This window comes from Alexandromys fortis, unplaced genomic scaffold (assembly GCF_014885135.2).
Source record: "Alexandromys fortis isolate MF-2015 unplaced genomic scaffold, M_Fortis_MF-2015_v1.1 scaffold_13, whole genome shotgun sequence".
NCBI classification, from domain to species: Eukaryota; Metazoa; Chordata; class Mammalia; order Rodentia; family Cricetidae; genus Alexandromys; species Alexandromys fortis.
Window position 1 is genome coordinate 565,889 of NW_026067908.1, and position 17,107 is coordinate 582,995.

A 17,107-nucleotide genomic window follows, 5' to 3' on the forward strand; every position below is an offset into this window, starting at 1 on the left:
GCTGGGGGACATGACACACAGTTTCTATTGACTTGCCCTGTCCAAGGGAAAGCCAGCCCGGCACAAACCAGAACGGGGTGTTCCTTTGCCTGTCTGGATGTTCTGGGTTGAACTGGAATGGTTCTGGCCGAGGATGGGAGCTGTTGCAGACATGCTAGTTTCTAGATGCATGGGCCGTGTGGTGACAGCGTTTGTTCAGCAGTGCTGGAAATCTTGAAGCACTTCCGGAAGGTTTATCCTCACGCTTATCCTCGGGATGCCACGGGGGGAGGGGAAGAAACTATTGGGAGTGCAGCCTCTATTCTAGACTCTGGCTGTGCTTGGGCCATCTGAAAGCTCTCAGGGGGCATCTCTTCCGAAGGCAGTGAGCAGAGAAGCAAGTGCAAGTGCAGGGAAGGATGGATCTCTTCTTGAGGACTAGGGGGTTGATGTGAAAAGCTGGAAGGCCTCTGGGCTTGCATGGGGACATTTCAGCTGGCTCCCACCTTCTCCAGAAAACCTTCTCTGAGTCAGCCTCTGCCAACAAGTATGGGATGTGGGATGCAGGGTCTGGAAGGAACCTAACTCCTCGCTGCCTCTTGTGGGTCCCTCGCTGTGCAGATGGAGTGAGAAAGACTCCAAGAAGACTATAGGAATATCTCAGAAGGCAACTGTTTCCATGACACCAAGCTGTTTCCCTTTCCCACCCTCACTGCCTGGACTTAACTCTTGTGGCTTACTTTTCTCTCTTTTACTTTTTCTCTTTCTTACCATTCGCTGCCTTCTCCCCCGTACCTCCTGAAACCCTGCTTCTGTCTCTTGCCTCAGCCTGTGGGGTTTGCTCAATCGAACCTAGGGCTCTTTTTCTAGTGAGTTCTCAAGCCTTTTATTTGTTACTGTAGTCTCTCCATCTGAAAGGTGGGTACAATGTTGCCAGAGCCCCTAATTCCTACCTTGGGGACAGAAGACTTAGATGCTGGATCAAATTTTGCTTGGGGTAACATAGGAGTGGATGGTACTTATTACATACCTCAGAGTCATCTCATTCATTAATTAACCCATCCATTTATTCATTCAACAATTGAGGATGAGCATCTTCTGAGCTCTGGGGGTGTAACTTGGACTAAGAGATGACAGCGTGCTGTGTGAGCAGAGTGTGAGGATGAAGTTCCAGGACCCTGCGGGAGCTTAAGTCAGAGAGCTCAAGCAGCTGGGTGATGTTTTGGGGGAGCTTAGCCACAAGGACGAGTCGTTACCATCACCTCACTAGAGCTCTGAGGCTCTCTTGCTTCCTGTATGCATGTCTATTTACTGGTCTGCCAAATGGAACTGAAGGAATAGGTTGTCCTTACAGGAATCCCTGAGTATGGGGCTCTACGAGTGGATTGTCAAACAGAACAGTATGCCTTCTATGGGAAGTAGTTGCTTCATTCATTCATTCATTCATTCATTTTTGGTGGTGCTAGATTAATGCTAGGCAAAGGCTTTATCTTTGAGTTATATCTCTGTCAATGCTAAATGTCTTTAGCTAAAGTGTGCTCTTGGCTCAGTATGATGGGCTATATCTTTCCTTTCTATCAAGTTTAAATCTTTACCACTAGTGTGTTTCTGCCTCAGGTCTGTGGTGTTTTTTTTTTTTGAATGCCCTTCCTCAATCTGAAGGCTGAGTGTTCTGAATGTCCCAACACTCAGAGTAACAGATTTGTGTCTCCGACTCTGCCTGCCATCTTTCTGTCTGACTCTGCCCCCTGTGGGGCAGTTGGTGGCCCTGGAAGGCATGTACAGGTTCTGCAAGGCTCCGTACCACTCCCAAGTCTCCAAGAGCAATTAAAACAAAAACCATGCTAGAATGTTGAAATGCCATGAGCCTAAAGAGCCAGGATATTGAGACCAGGCAATCAGACCAATAGAATGCTGGGGTTCAAGGATTATGGGGTGTCAGAAATTCGGATTTTATTCAGACTAGAGTGTGCTAGGGCCACAGATACTGATAACTTTCGACTGTTGGGGTTAGAAAAGAAGGGGCCCTCGAGTTATCTGTCCCCCCACCCCACACCAATCTACTGGCGACCCATGCTTCCAACTTAGCTCCTCTGGTTCCTGAATCACACATTACTGAAAAGAAGGTGCTACCAGATCCTTAGATAGCTGAACAGATAAACATCCTGAGAAAATCTATTTCCCTGGAATGGAGGATAAAAATCACCATTTCCTCCTAGTGCCCAGTAAGCCCCTCTCACTCACGAGATGCCCTAGACTGAACGGAATATACTTAGTTCTGTATGATTTGGTTCACCAGGTCTTTGTGCAAAATCTGTCAGGTGCTAGCGATTTTGAGACTGTGGGTCCTGTCTTGGTACCGTTCACATGCACGGGGTGGTCACAGAGCAGGGGCTGTGCAGGTAAAATCAAGAGGCAGCTGGGTAAAGGGTCCATCTTTAAATCCTAGCTGTTGGGTGTTGCTAGAGAAACCGCTTACAATTCCACAGGGTTATGGGTCTTCATTGCCAGCAGAGTGAGCAAGTACCTGGCAGGCACCTGCTGGAATCCTGGTCCTCGGCAGACATAAGGTCAGGGCTCTGCTTTGCTGGGCTCGGATGTGCTCTTCAGAGCACCACACTCTAGGCATCTACTGGCAGTCAGCCACCAATGGCTCCAGTTAAGTCTACTCTAACTTCCTGTCCTGGTCAAGTTTGTGATCGGTCTCTCTTGCATTCATGTCAAATGCTTTCCCCTCTTCAAACCAAGAGCCCTTTATCTTCCTTCTCAACTTCACCTTCCAGCAGAAAGAGCAGCAGACCTGGTTAGAAGCCATCAGCTACCTGCTTATCCACACTTTAGGTGAGGAGGTACCCTCTTCTGCCTGGAGACCAACTCTCTTCTCTTGCTCCATTCCTCCAAACCTACCTCTTCCTATACCAACCAGCAGTCCCAGTCACTACTTAGGTAATGAGGCTTTAAAAGGGCCACAACAGTCGCCTTGAACTTGGCAGCACCTCTTCTCTCATTCCTTTTATGATGCCAAGCTATTTCCTATATAAAAGCAATGTGGATATATGTGGTACTAAACCCAGTTACCAGTTTTTAGTGTTGCTGAGTAAGGACTCTGAGATCCCTTTATGCGTCTGTCTCCACCAACTTGTTGCAGGATGCTTTAGCTTGAAAAGGTGCTGGAGTGGATCATTGTGGCCCGTGTGCTTGAGACATGAGAAGAAGGTCTGTGTTCTGCTTCTTTAGGCTCTCGGCTTTCTCAGCTACAGGAGAGAGCTGGTGCTGTAAGATCATTGGGCTCTGGGTAAGCTTAGACCTGCATCCTGGGCCCATTCTGGAGGGGCATCCTGCTCTCTCACTGGCCTCCCTCAGTGACTGGGCTCTCTGGAGGGTCTTGCAAGCCTGAGGAACCAGGGAACTAGGTGACTCCAGTGGCTGCCCTTTTCCAGGCAACTAAGATCATGTGGTACAGAATCACTGCCCAGAGGCTGCTGTGTAGTGAGAGGAGAGGTGTTGGGGCTCACTTCCTTGCACAGTTCCTCACAGCTCCCTGGCTCACAACAGGCCCCCTGCATATATCCTGCAAGAGGAAGAGTGGTCCTCCCATCTCCATGTATTAGTCCAGGTTTTGTTCCCGTAGGCTCTTCCAGGAGGTCCTTCTAGATCCCCTGTGAGACCCCATCTGTCTCCTACACTCGTGCCAGAATCCTAGACAGCTTGCAATCTGAGACAGCTCAAGCCGAAGCCAGCCCCTCCTGTCTAAGAGAGTAAACTGAGGTTGTAAGAGAGGAGGAGACTTGCTGGAGGCCACAGTGAGCCATAGCAGAGCCAGTGAGTCCAGAGCTCTTTCTGTGCAGCTTCTGTGGCCTAATGAGCTGTCTTCAAAGAGCCTGCATCTATGGCTGAGCTCCTCCCACCAGCCTCACTGCTGCAATAGGGGTTCAGGAGGGGGAAGAACAGCCTGTATAAATATACCCCTGGCGCATGCCCTTGACATACTTGGAGATGAATGGGAGTAAGGGACACACAGAGACAGATAGTAATCAGCCCCATTCAAAGTCAGGATGTCCAGAGGAGCCCTTGTGGATTGCATTGACTTCTTGGCTTAGATAGTGAAGTCCACAAAAAGAGAGGCCAGAGCAGCAGAATGATGGACATATCTATAAGTCTCCATCTTGTCTGTTTGAGGCAGGGTCTTATATAGCTACTACATAGCTCTGGCTGGCCTTGAACTGTCTAGGTAGACCAGGCTGGCCTCAGAGACTTGCCTGCTTCTGTCTCCAGACTGCTTGGATTATGGATGTACATCATCACACTCAGCTGTAAGATACCTCTTAATTTTTATAAAACACAGGTGGATTCCCAACATTCAAGTGGCAAGAAGTAAATTACATTATTGTAAATCACTGAGCAAAAGCTGACTAACAAAGAACTCAAATTCACTATCCTGGCCCCAATGCAGCCTTTGTAGAGACACCACAGAGAAAGGCAGAAATGGGCAGGGGGAACAGAGAAGGAATAGGGACCCCAAGGAACCACGTGTAAACATATTTAGTTCCCTTCGCAGGAGAAGAAAGATCCCCAGAAACATTTAGTGCATGCCCTGTGTTGCCACGGCGATGCTTAAGTTCATTATAATGGTGATGAAGATGATGATTGTAGCTGCCATTCTAAATTCCTGTCACATGGCAGGTTATTTAAATGTCACACATCCTTACAACTGCCTGACAACATAGACACTTTTCATTAATCAAATAGTTATTTCTATCCTTTCCATTAATAGAAGAGAAAACTGGACCCTTGGGAAAGTACCAGACATGGTGACATGACACATGGCCTGGTTGGAGGTGGAGTCAGAACTGTGGGCTGTCAAAGTCCATCTCCCTCACCCCTGAGGCCACAGGACCCTTCTGATTAGCCCTTGTTCTAGGTGGGGTGTGTCCAGGCTGGATGGGAGGATTGTTTTGGACTTTCATAACTCCACCTGGCACTCAAAGGGGCTGTAGAGTTACCATGGATGGGGCAGAGGTTGTTTCCCTTGCTAAGGATGATGCTATAAGAGAATAGTTGGTCAGAAGCTGGGGAAGTACTAGGGCCCTAGCCCTGCTCCTGGGTACCTAGCCTGACCTCTTTTGAGCCTCAGCTTTTCCCTCAACCAGAGAAGATCGGGGCCAAACCTGCTCCGAAGGCAAAGAAGCAGATCTTGTCCTGGTTCTCCTGCAGCAGCGCCATGACTCTCCTCCCCATGCGCTCATTCCTCTTGTAGATGAGCTCCTGGCGGAAGTAGCTGTCAATCTCCTGGGCTGTCACCTGCTCATGAGGTGGGAGGGTGGTGTTGATGAAATTGGGGAGCTGCAACAGTAAGACAGAAGCCACCTTCAGGTCTTGATGGAGCAGGGCACATGTCAGATAAACACAAGGTCCAGGTAGGACTGGCAATTTCCCTTTCTGAGGCCCCACAGTAGGCTCGGTGCTGTTTCATCAACCCTCAAACCCTCAGAGACGAGCATTGTTCCAGTTTTCCATGTGAAGCAGGGCCGAGAGGGAACAATCCAGAGATGTGTGCAGCCACAGCTAGGGCAGTCATAGCCCAGCTATGCTCTGATGGTAAGATGTCACACAGGCCTGCCTGATATTTCTTTAGAGGTTGGGGCCCAAGAGGCTGCAGCCACGCTGAGTTCCTTATGTCCCTGCTGTGGCTGCACTCCACCCTCTGTTCTACAGAGATGCACAGGGCAGCACTTTCGGCTTTTCCCAAGTCTGAGCTGCTATCTGCCGTTCTGGCTTCACCCTTCCAGATCTTGGTCTTTTCCTGTTAACTATTCCAGGATCACAGCTTGTAGGATAAGTTGCCTAGGCTAATGCTTGTGGGATAAGCTGCCTAGGGATTGTTCATCCTTACTTCCTAGGTCCTTTACCCTCACTCTTCTCCGCATCCAGCCTGAGATCCAGCTCTGCCGATGTGCTTTCGAACTAGGCAGAGGGATCCCTGAGTTCAAGGATGAAGTTACATCATTCCAAGTCCCCAGGGCCTACTCAAGGATTGGCGCATCTTCCTGATACAAGATATAGGAAGATGCCTACATCTTGAACATAAGATCGCACTACCCCTTCTGGATTGCTATGTTCATATTGTTTCATCTATTCGGCCTGACAGTAGGTTTGGGCACACTAGAACCATCTCCTCCAACATGTGCAAGGGGGCTGCTGCGGAAACTAAGACAATGAATCAACACACACTGTCTTTTCTCTTGATCCACCCATATCATAACATCCTCCAAGCTCCTGCTCATAGAACATCTCCCACTTCTCAGTGTCTTCTACCCAAGCATAAAGCACAAAATACCAGTCCTGATTGAAAGATGAGGGGGATTGTGCCAGAAGATACCAACTTCCTAGAGATCTTAGTCCTTCAGAAGAGCCAATTATTAGCCCAGTGACATGCTTGCCTTTTTTTTTTTTTTTAACAGCCACTGTTGAGTTGTCAGCATTCTTTCTGGGGAAGACGGAGAGTTAACAGAGACTGAATCTGCCTCTGGTATGCTCGCCAAGGACCCATGGGTGCAATTGGGTGGTAAACGCACTTGCACCGTACGGCTCTGTCGTCAGAGAGGCCAGACTCACTGCTCTGGGATGAAGATGGCAGTGATGTGATTGTCTCAACGTGAGCCGTGCACAATGTGTACAACGTACGCAGCAGCCCTGCTCATGCCTAGGCCGGTCCAGAGCTGGCACCCAGAGACTGCTGCTTTGGCAGGTAGACAAACGAAGGAACTGCGCGCTCACGCTCCTCCACACTGGAAGGGATGACTGGCAGCCCCGATGGGATAGGTCACCCTTGACTTGATGGAGTTACAGGAGATGCTAGAGGATTTGAAGTCAGGTGTGGAGAACAGCCAGGACATGACTAGAAGGGCTGTTTCTGGAAACATGCCTCTCAAAGGCCTCTCCCCATTTACGGGATATGGGAGAGGATAGGAGGCCATGCTTTATTACACATAAGTGTTTGTTTAGTCGGTGAGCAAGTGGCTGGATGAGCGGGCTGAGTGACAGCTGAGGAAGAGCGGTGATGAGCACAGGTCCTGCAGTCCCACAGCCAGGGCAGCTTGGGTGCCATCCCTCTTTCCTTGCTCGGTGCTACACTAGGTGATGGACTCTCTGAGTCTCACATTCCTCCTTGGTAACAGGGGAACACGCATGGCTTATTGCATGGATTCAATGAGACCAGCTTTGGAAGATGCTAGCGCAGTAAGGCACCTCACCTTGCACTGTCCCCTTCCCATGTGATGTCACAGGCTACTAGAGAAGGGTGGCCTCCAGAGACGACAGACGGTCATTAGAACCACCAGAGAGACGTGAAGACAGAGGTCTGAGTCCCCTCCTTCTCCCATGGATAATGGAACCCGTGGGCATGTGTTCTTCCTTCCTTCCTGCTATGCTTTCCACCCACAAAACACACCCAAAAAAGACTCCCCAGGGGGCCGAAGCTATTTATAAGGGCAAGAAAGAGAGTAAAATTTCAAAAGCATGAGGAAGCAGGGCTGGACACTCAGCTTCCCCTGGACTTCCTAGCCACTGGCTAACACTCTCTGTGTGTCTCATGCTGATGGGCCTTGGCCCCATGCCAAGGATGGGGCCTGGGTTTGCGCCAGGCCTGGGGGAGAAGTAAATTAATGATGTCATTAGACCTGTCTGGGGCCTTAAATCTCCCATGACAAGTTTAAGTGCAGGGCATATGATAACATTTTGAAGAGATCATGGAATGTCCCTAGAGCTCTAGAGAGGCTGGTGTGTGATGGGGTGACAAGGAGATGGGCCAGGCGGGACTGCTGTGAGGTTATGGGGGAGCGGTTCAATAGGCTTCCCTGGTCTGTAGCTAGGGATGGCTAAGTGCCCAGGCCTGTTGATAATCCTCAACTACCCACTTCCCTGTACCCACCTACCCAGTAGGCAACCTCTGAGAAACACCCTAGATCCTGCCCTGTGTCAGGCTAGGGCCACCCCAGCGCTTTCGAGCTGGGTCCTCTGTCTCTCATGAGAGTACCAGCCCATTAGAGGGGTCAGCCATGCTTGCAGGAATACTATGGGATGTACAGTAGGAGAGGGTGAGAAGAAGTGTTCCAAGAAGGTCCCTGATGGTTGACTATGGAGCATGGTTGGCCTAGGTCAGCCTAGGTTTGCGGTTGGAGGAGATGGGGCACTGCCATAAATGATTTGACTCTGAGGAATATTCTACTGTCAAAAGTCTCTGCACTTGGATAAAACATATATGTGGCTACCGTTCCCCTCAGGGAGCTTGGGACCCCAGGCTTGCCAGGTAGGACTTCTGTGTGGTCTTCCCATTATGGACACTAACAACATCCATAACCTGGAGCTGCAGAGAGAGACAGGGCGCAGTCATTGTTGAGGGGTGGGGGGTGGAACTTAGAGGTATTCTGTTAGGGAGTAAGGAGCAAGGGGCCTCAGGCCCTGCGTTAGTTTCACCCTGATCTCCAAAGGCTACTTGATCACCCTCCCCACTGCAGCCAGAGGCATCTTTTTGACTGCACTGATCCATGCACTCCTGGGGGGTGGGGGGTCTTACTCCTTAGCTGCATTCCCACCCCATGCTTGTTTTTTGCTATGCAAGCCACACCCTCTGGAAACATCTACCAGTCCCTCCTCTTGGCTGTCATTCTCACCTAGGAAGCTCGACTAACAAGCTTAGTTCCTACTTTATGATTTACCCTGGAGCCTCCCTGACTGCTCAGGGGGATGAGCCCTAAAACTCTAGATCCCCAGACCTTGAGGCTGAAAGGCCTCCGACTGCAGATGCGGCCACACATAGTGAGAAGTGTGATGGCAGGGTTCAGCCTTGTGACTCCGGATTTTCTCCTCCTCAGGACAGGTTTCCTGTGTATCCCGTATGCAGCCTGGACTATGATTCAGCTCTGGGCAGACCACTTGCTCTGCTGGGGGACATGGCTGCAGCCACCAGAGATCAGCAGAGATTCAAAGGAAATCTGAACTGACCATCCTCCAGGCTCACCCCATGTGTCTTCTGCCTGGCTTAGAGTCAGCCACAGGCCTTATCTTGTTCACCCCTTCTTCCTCAGGCCAGCCGCTTCACAGCCAGGTATCCAACTTATAACCAAGACCCTTTGCTGTGGAGTCACCCTCCACCCGCCAAACGAGGCCATTAATAGATTCAGAGCAAGGCTCACCAGAAGTGGGGCTCTGGTGAGAGTCCCCATCAGTTCACAGTGTCAGGCTCCTCCCCTTCCTCCTCCACCAGGAGACTAGAGTCCTAGACCTGGAGTCTCCCACAGTAAGGGCTGGGCTCCTTCTTCCATTCTCTAAGCTTCCCTAAGTACATGATGTACCTACAGTGTTATGCGTGACAGTCACTCACTGGCAAGCACACTGTGCCAGGCGCCAAGGGGTCTCTCCAGAGCAGTGGGGACCAAGGGATGAACAGCTCATCCCTGCCCTCAGGGAGCCTGTGTCTGGGGGTTAGGTGGCAAGCACAGACAGAACATTGTGGCCCCAGCCTGGCCGGCCTCCAACCAGAACTCTCCCCACTCCTCCTCCTCCGGGTCTCTGGTTCACTTGCACACTGTGCTCAATGCTGGAACATTCCTTCTTTGTCTGTGGCTAATGTAGGTTCTTCTGTGACCTTTTACTTTATAGGAATCTTTCCTAATTGCCCCAGTCCCAGCTGCAGCCATCTAAATGAAAGAGTCCTGCCATGGGGTGTATCTGCACCTCTTCTGTCCCCAGTGCAAGGGTCCCTATATGAGACAATGATTTCCTGGGCCTCCCAGGCTCATTGTGAGAGTGTAATTCCCATGAGAGTTGTCCTCCCTGGCTCCCCACCACATCCTTGTGTGCGCCGTGTTACCACATTTACAAACTATTTCATTTATTTGGCAAATATTTACAGAGTCCCACTTCAGGCTGGGAACTTCTCTCACCAGAGGGGATAAATGAATTAATGACAGACCCAAATTCTGCCATCATGGAGCTTGTGTTCCAGTGGGGAGGACTAGACAGTAAGTAGTCACTAGTGAAAGGATTGAGTGTATGACCGTGGGAGGAAAATGAGGTATAGAAAAGGTAATGACAGTTGGTGTATTTTCTTTTGAGGGGGAGTGGGGCTCAGGCTACAGCTCAGACAGGGTGATGGGGCTGGTCTTATGGTTCCAGTGATGCCTGAAGACAGAGAGGGAGTACGTTACCATGGCGTGTGGGAGAATCACCTATGCTGAGGGAATAGAGCCAGCGGAAAGGCAAAGTCATGTAGACGAGTTCTTGAGATGACAGGGCAGACTGTGCTGCTGGGGTGTGTGTAGGGGATGGGGTCAGGAGCAGGGGCAGAACAGCAGGAGCACACAGATACTACAGAGACTGGCTTTTACCCTGGGAAACTGGGAACATCAGAAAGGGACCAGAACATGGACATGGCCTCCTTTACCTAATCCAAGCTTTCTGAGTGGATGAATATCCAAATACCATGGCAAAGGAACCCCTGGGGGAAACTGTGTGATGTCTGGGGAGATTCCTGATTCCATCCGGGAGGCTGTGGAGGTTTCTCAGAGCAGGCAACATTGGATCATGATCAAGTTGGAGGAATCCAGGGGAGAATGAGCCTGGACAAAGGCTCAGAAGTACTATGGGACAAGCTGTAAATCCCACAGGCCTGAGGGGGGATGGGCTGTGACAAGACCACAGAGAGGTCTTAGAGGATCCTTGAGTGCTGGATGAAGTGTCTTGGAATTTGCTGGAAATCAATGAGGAGGCATGGTAAAGTCTGGGCAAGGTCAAGCCAAACTCAACCCTTTAGGTCCCTACTTAGGGTCTTGTTAGCCTTCCTGTAATTTTGGCTCTAGGATTTGTATCAAAGCAGAAGGTCCTGAAACAGACTCAAGGCCAAACTCATACTAACTAGGTTTTCCCTTCTGTGGACTTTCTGGTTCAAGTTGCTGTTCTTGATGATTTAACAGCAATAAGCCGCACAGCCTCGAGCAATAAGTGTTGTCTTCTCTGAGCCTCAGTTTCCCCTCTATAAAGGAGATGCCAGTAGTTCCTATCCATCATAGCTGGAGAGAAGCTGGTCTCTGCCCACTGTACAGTAGGCATCTGATAAATGCCAGGTGGGATCATGGGGGCCTAGGTCCAGGTGTTTCCAGCTGGTGAGGCAGTGGTCATCAGGGCAGGCAGAGAGGAGGGCCTCACCTGGGATGTGTCATGGTTGAAAATAACTGCATTGAGGTCCCCGCAGTTGTAGTGCTTGATGAGGTCCTCCGTGGTGTAGGGCGCCTGCAGGCTCCCAGCCCGCACACTCTCATGCTGCAGCAGAGTCTGGTTCAGGGCAAACAGCACCTGGCCGAGAAAAGAGAAGGGCGTCAGGGATGCTCTAAAGGACAGGCTGGCCTCTGGGAGTGGCCCTCGATGCTCTGGATTTTGGGGCTATCGGCATAAAACAGAAGGTACGTGACACAGTGAACTATCTGAGATTTGGGTGAGTCTTCCTCTTGTCTCCTTTGCCCTACTCTGCTTAGCAGTATTCTAAAACAAGCACCCCATTTTGTTACCAAGAGCACCCTGAGACGCAGTCAAGGCAATGAACAGTAGAAAACAAAGCTTGGTTCTGTGTCCAGGCCCAGAGGTCTCGGAGCAGGATCCTTGGAGCCCACCTTCCCATGTTTTTAGCAGATGCACCCTCTGCCTCCTCTGTGCTCTGGGATACTGGCTCCAGGGATGCAGTTTCCAGGCCTCAGGGTCACTTGGAACACTATACAGAAGTTGCTTCTCTCCTGGAATCAGAAGGTTTTCCAGGCTCCTGGCACGTTTTTGAAGCTCATGGCTCCCACGGTGCACAGGAGTCTTAGACACAGGCCCTGGAAGACAACCTGCTTCAGCCTTCCCATTACAGGTCCTCATTATGTAGCCTCAGCTGCCTTGAACTCACTTTCCTCCTCTCTTACTCCCCTCCCCCAAGTGTTGGCACTATAGACAGAGCCCACCACACCTGGCCATCCAAAATTGGGGAAACTGAGGCCCAGGACATGGAAGGCACTTTACCTGCATGACTTGAGCTGGAGTCTGTATCACAAGGTCTGGTATCCCAGACTCTTTTGGCCAACCAAAGGACTTTGTCAATCCCACCCATTCTGATGCCAGACCTGCTTCAGCCAATGGGATAATGGCAGTAAACATTACACAAAAAGGCCTGAAAAGCACCTGGGTGCCGTGGCCATCCCCTCTTCGTTTCCTCTTTGCCTTTGACTCCACTCTGATTGAGAGACACACAGAGCAAGACTTACACAGCCATTGACACTCAGATCAGCAGACAGGTAGCCAATTTCTAGACAGGTAAGGTCTGCAAGACAGTGGAGCCTGCCAACAACTGGTACTGGCTACCTGAGCTCTGCATGCTATCGTTAGACGGCATAATCTCGGCGACAGATGACTGACAGACCACGCTTCCATTAGCTTTTTATTGTGTTTACCTGCTAGCCTTACAGTAGGTTGAGTTTCCTGAAGTCAGGAGTGTATCTTCCTGGCTCTTGAATCTGCAGCTCTCGGCACTGTGCCCGGGGAAGGGAGGGTAGTGTGGTCTCTATTTCTCGTTAGAACCTGGAGACCTGCTGTTGCCTTCATAGTTAAAGGTGCTTTTTAAGCACTTAAGAAAAATATCTAGAAGACTAGCAGACATTCCAACCAAGACATATAATCTGAATAAAAAGCTTCTGAAATAGGTGTACAGGGCCAGGTCAACTTGGTGACACAGGCAATAGGGTCATGCGTGTGTTCCCTCCGTGTTTGCTAATGGCAGGAGAATTGGATTGCACAGACTGTGTTAGCCCCCACTGCTCCCTTTAATGAGAGGACTGGAGGTGAGGCCAGACCCCTTGCCCCATGTCAGGGCTTTCTCCAGACCCCTGGGCTTTGGCTGAAATCAGACCTGCAGCCATCTGGTGCCGAGTGTCGATGGCAGCGTGGTGGCTGGGGATGAATTACAGGAGGCAGTGACGTTTTCTGCCGTGGACATTGCTAAGACACTAAGCGCTTCCTCCCCCAGGGTGCACGCCTCTGATGAAAGCGCCCATGTCGAGCGGATCCACTCTCCTACTCTGAGGGCCCACGACAGAGGGACTTCCTGTGACCACACCCAGCTGCTGCACACACCTGCTCTGCTGCTTCTTAGATCAGGCAGTGCCCAGGGGTGAGGTCATCTGCCTGGGTACCCGGAGACCTGGCTGGAGGGTAAATGCCTCCCCTGGACCCTGCTTGACTCAAGAAGTCAGGTCTGCAATGATGAGGCCTTCCTGAAGCCGGGAGGTATTTCAGGGGATTAAGTATATTCCCGGCTGCCGGGTGTTAAGCATAGTCCTGGCAAGAAATGAGTGCTGAGTATGTGTTCATTACATAAAACTTAGGAGGAAAGAAGGCCAAATCTTCCCGGCTAGGTGCTGGGAGATAGGGTCCCAAGAATTCATCTGGTGTGGAGGTTTCAAACTACTTTTAGCTGTAGAATTCTTTGTTGTTGTTATTGTTGCTGTCTTTCTCCAAAGGACTCTTACTTGGAGTTTTGAACGTGGAACAGATAAAAATAGTAAAGTCGTGGCTGATATAAGGGAGGCTGGGATGGGGGATGGCCCCGTGCTGCAGGGATTTCCACGGGAACCCTGGAGCCTAGTTTAAGGATCCCTGATCTCATTTTGTACATTCTTAATGCAAAGGAAGAGAGGGAACAGCAGCCCAGGCAGGTAGGAAGAAGTGTGCATGAGTTCATATCATACAGGGAGTTGGGCACAACGGGCTCTACCCAAGGAGTTGGTCCTGACTCCCAGCCTTGGGTCACAAGGCTGATGATGCAGGACCTTCTGCTGTCTACTGGCATAGCCATCCATACCTGTTTCTCTGATCATTGTAAAGCAGTCAGGGTGCTTGCTGTTGGGGTGCTGCAGTCAGGAAGCTAAGGCCCACCCGGCCATTCGAGAGTTTCGCAGCTCCCTGCATGTCTCAGCTGGTTTGTGACATTAACTATATTCTGGTGGGATCTGGTACCTCCCACAGGCTCCCTGTGCGGAGACCACTTCAGAGGCGTGTGTCCTACATAATTGATTTGGCCCTCTGTCTTTTTGTTCGCCCATGAACCCCAGAGTCACAGACATCAGACACTCAGAAAACACTAAAAAGAAGGTGCTGACCCTGAATCATGTTCCCCCCACTTCCTGCTCCATACCTACTCTTTGTAACTCATGACAGAGTCATCACCCATTCACACTGGGACCCCTGGTTTTATTGAGCCCTTACTATGCAACATAAACTTCCTGAGTGGATTCACTATTTAATCTTTATTGCAGCTCCCAGGTGAAATTAAGATGAAAAAATTCCACAGTAAAGATACATTAAATACCAACCCAAGGTGAGGAAGCTGGCAAGAGGTAAGATGGACCAGTTGGTACATGTTCTGTCCCTGGTCAGTGCCCACAGGGGCCCCCCTCTGTTCTGTCAAGGAGAGGAGGGACAGCAGGGATGTAGAGATGGGGCACAATAGAAGCCGAGGGAGTGACAAGCTCAACGAAAAGAGCGGAGATAGAATTCCAGATCACTGGCTTACTACAAGCAAGCCTTGAGGCACTGTGTCCTCTTTTGTGAGCACTCTTGGGGTTTCCAACTAGCAAAAGGAAGCTATATGACCACCCCTTTTTTCCTCCCCCTTCCCTTCCTTCCTTTATCAAACAAAGGCTTTCAGTAGCTTCTCAGCAGGGACTTGGGTTTGATGGAGAAATATATCGTGGTTTCTAAGCACATGGAACTCATGGAGGAGGCAGACAAGCCACTGACCTTCACGTCAGGGTGACAGAGGCACAAGCTTTAGAATGAAGTACCACCCTGGCTTCTGCTTCCCTCCCCAGCTCCCAGAATTCCCCAGGCCTCTGGGCATTCTACTCCCAGCCACCTTAGAACAACAAACCTCCCTTGCAAGGAGCCTCAGTGGCCCACACTAGGATAATGTTTATGATAAGGCTATGACATAGAATAACAAACACAGGGTGGAGAGTAGAGGCCTTGCTCCCCCGGATGCCTACGTGGAGTCCTGGCCCTCGGGAACCCTGGCCACCAAGAAATGTTGCGTGCATCCTCTTCTACCCCGCCTCCCAGAGCTCATGGGGCGCAAGATGGCTGGAGGCGTCTGTTGAGTTTGTGGGCTTGGAATCTAAATAGGTCTTCAGACAGAAGACTAAGGTGGAGAGTGGCAGGCGCCAGGAGGCTGGAAAGAGGCTTGTTTTTCCAGAACAGCCTAGTAAATAATCCCAGACAGACTAGAATGCCAGACTTGAGGTCTATGCTCATTTGTTTGCCCACGTCACCTGAAGGGAAGGTTTGGATCCCGGGCTCTTTGGACAGGCCTGGTTCTCAGGTTAAGGATCTGGGATGATGAGGGAGGACTTCTACCAAGACCGGAGCCCAGAATAATGACAGCTAAATCCTAAGCCCGCTGACAGTGTTCACCGAGTACCTTCTCGGTGCCAGTGCACCAGGCAAGGGCAGCAGAGACAAAGGCCTCGCCTCGCTCTCACACAGCTTGCCCGCTAGGTGAGCATTCTGTGTTCACTGTCATCAGTGAACTGCATGGAAGCAGGGCTGTGCTGATCCTGCTGAACTGGGGCATCTCTGCAACACAGGCAAAGAGGGCAGAACAGCCAGCGCTGCTGGAGGCTGGGCCCGAACACTGAGAGAACCGGTTTGCTCTCTCCACTGTGGGGGTGAAAAGGGTGTGTAGAACACACGGTGTCTTGAGGGGACTCAGTGCTCCCATGCCCTGTGAGTAGAGTTCTTGGGAAATGACAACACTTGTACCCAGACATCCTTGAATAAAGCCCGAGGATGGATTTTAGGTATCAGCCTGGTTCTGAACCTTGGAAGCTGAGGTTCTTGCTGAGGGAAAGGAAGTGAAGAACGGATGATAGAGAAGGTGGGAAGTCCCAGAAGCTATCAAGTGTGGTCACTCACAAGAAATGGAGACTGTAATGGCCGTAAATATTTATTTTTGAGACAGCGCCTTTGTAGCCCAGGCTAGCCTTAAACTCACTATATAGCTGAGGATAACCTTGAACTTCAGATCCTCTTTCCTCTACTTCCCAAATGTTGGGGATACTGGCATGTGCCACCATTCTCAGTTTATATGGATGCTAAGCAAATGTCCTCAGCCCTGCATATGTTTGTGTGTGAGGGTTAAGTGTGGATGTATGTCTGAGTGTTATTTATCTCAAATATCTTGGTTTTCTTGTCCTCTAATCGTGTAACACTGGTGTATCGACCATTCCTATGAGGGTGCTTAAGTGCTGTTAACTTGATATCGCAGCAGTTACAGGATGTCAAGGGGGAGAATAAGTGGAGGAGTGCCTAGCATCCTCTTCTGGGGAAGGCCTGCTGTATTTTTGGCTGTGTACAAGACAGCTGCTCATATTAAAGAGTTATCATCTTGTCCCTGTCCTTATTTGAAGCCAAGGCATGGCTTGTGTAAATGAACACGGGTACCACGTTGGCAAGCAGCAGACACGTGGTTGATTTTATGTGTCAAATGGACTGAGTTGAGGTCCCAGATACTTAATGAACTATTCATCTAGATGCTTCTATTCTAAAACTAACTATTATTATTAAAAAATCCTTGCCAATAAAACAGAACACACCAAAATTAACTAGACTCAGAGTCTCTACAATGAGGCTTTCTGCAGCTGGAATTGGTATTCGGAATTGGAGCTGTGAAGCTTCACAGTAAATTTTACAGTTTCAGTATTGAATCTGTTTTATGCACCACCTAACACAAACAAAAATCCTTGACAGAATTAGAACTAGAAAAACAATTAGTTTTAAGTCCTTTCTCATAGCTCACATGCATCATTACTCGCACTCAGTCCTTCCTCACCCTTTTTATTTAGCCTTTCTTGCTCTTTCCTTCAAGTTGTCCTGCATGCTCACGTACACTTGTTTACATACATACATACATACATACATTATTAGCTAGATTCTGCACATGAGAGAGTACATGTGGCTTATTTCTTTCTGAGATTCTATGATCTTAATATTATACATTTTAAATCTATCCATTTTCCTGCAAATTTTCAAACTTCTTTTTTTTCTT

The 17,107-nt window shown here is 49.8% G+C and overlaps 1 protein-coding gene and 1 long non-coding RNA gene across 5 annotated transcripts in view; one reads left to right on the top strand and one right to left on the bottom strand.

Annotated features, from left to right (window-relative positions):
- Positions 1–17,107, bottom strand: part of Trabd2b (TraB domain containing 2B) — a 195,211-nt gene that overhangs the window by 23,175 nt on the left and 154,929 nt on the right. For 2 of the 4 annotated variants that reach the window (XM_050136284.1, XM_050136285.1), the window contains exons 3-4: positions 11,185–11,331; positions 5,148–5,322 (exon numbers count right to left, since the gene is read on the bottom strand). In XM_050136284.1, the coding sequence (XP_049992241.1) occupies positions 5,148–5,322; positions 11,185–11,331 (322 nt within the window). Of the gene's footprint in view, positions 1–3,057; positions 3,253–5,147; positions 5,323–11,184; positions 11,332–17,107 lie in introns of those variants that run through there. The other 2 variants (XR_007590734.1, XM_050136286.1) reach the window with 2 other exon arrangements.
- Positions 1–17,107, top strand: part of LOC126497984 (uncharacterized) — a 43,214-nt gene that overhangs the window by 10,892 nt on the left and 15,215 nt on the right. The window lies entirely within an intron of this gene.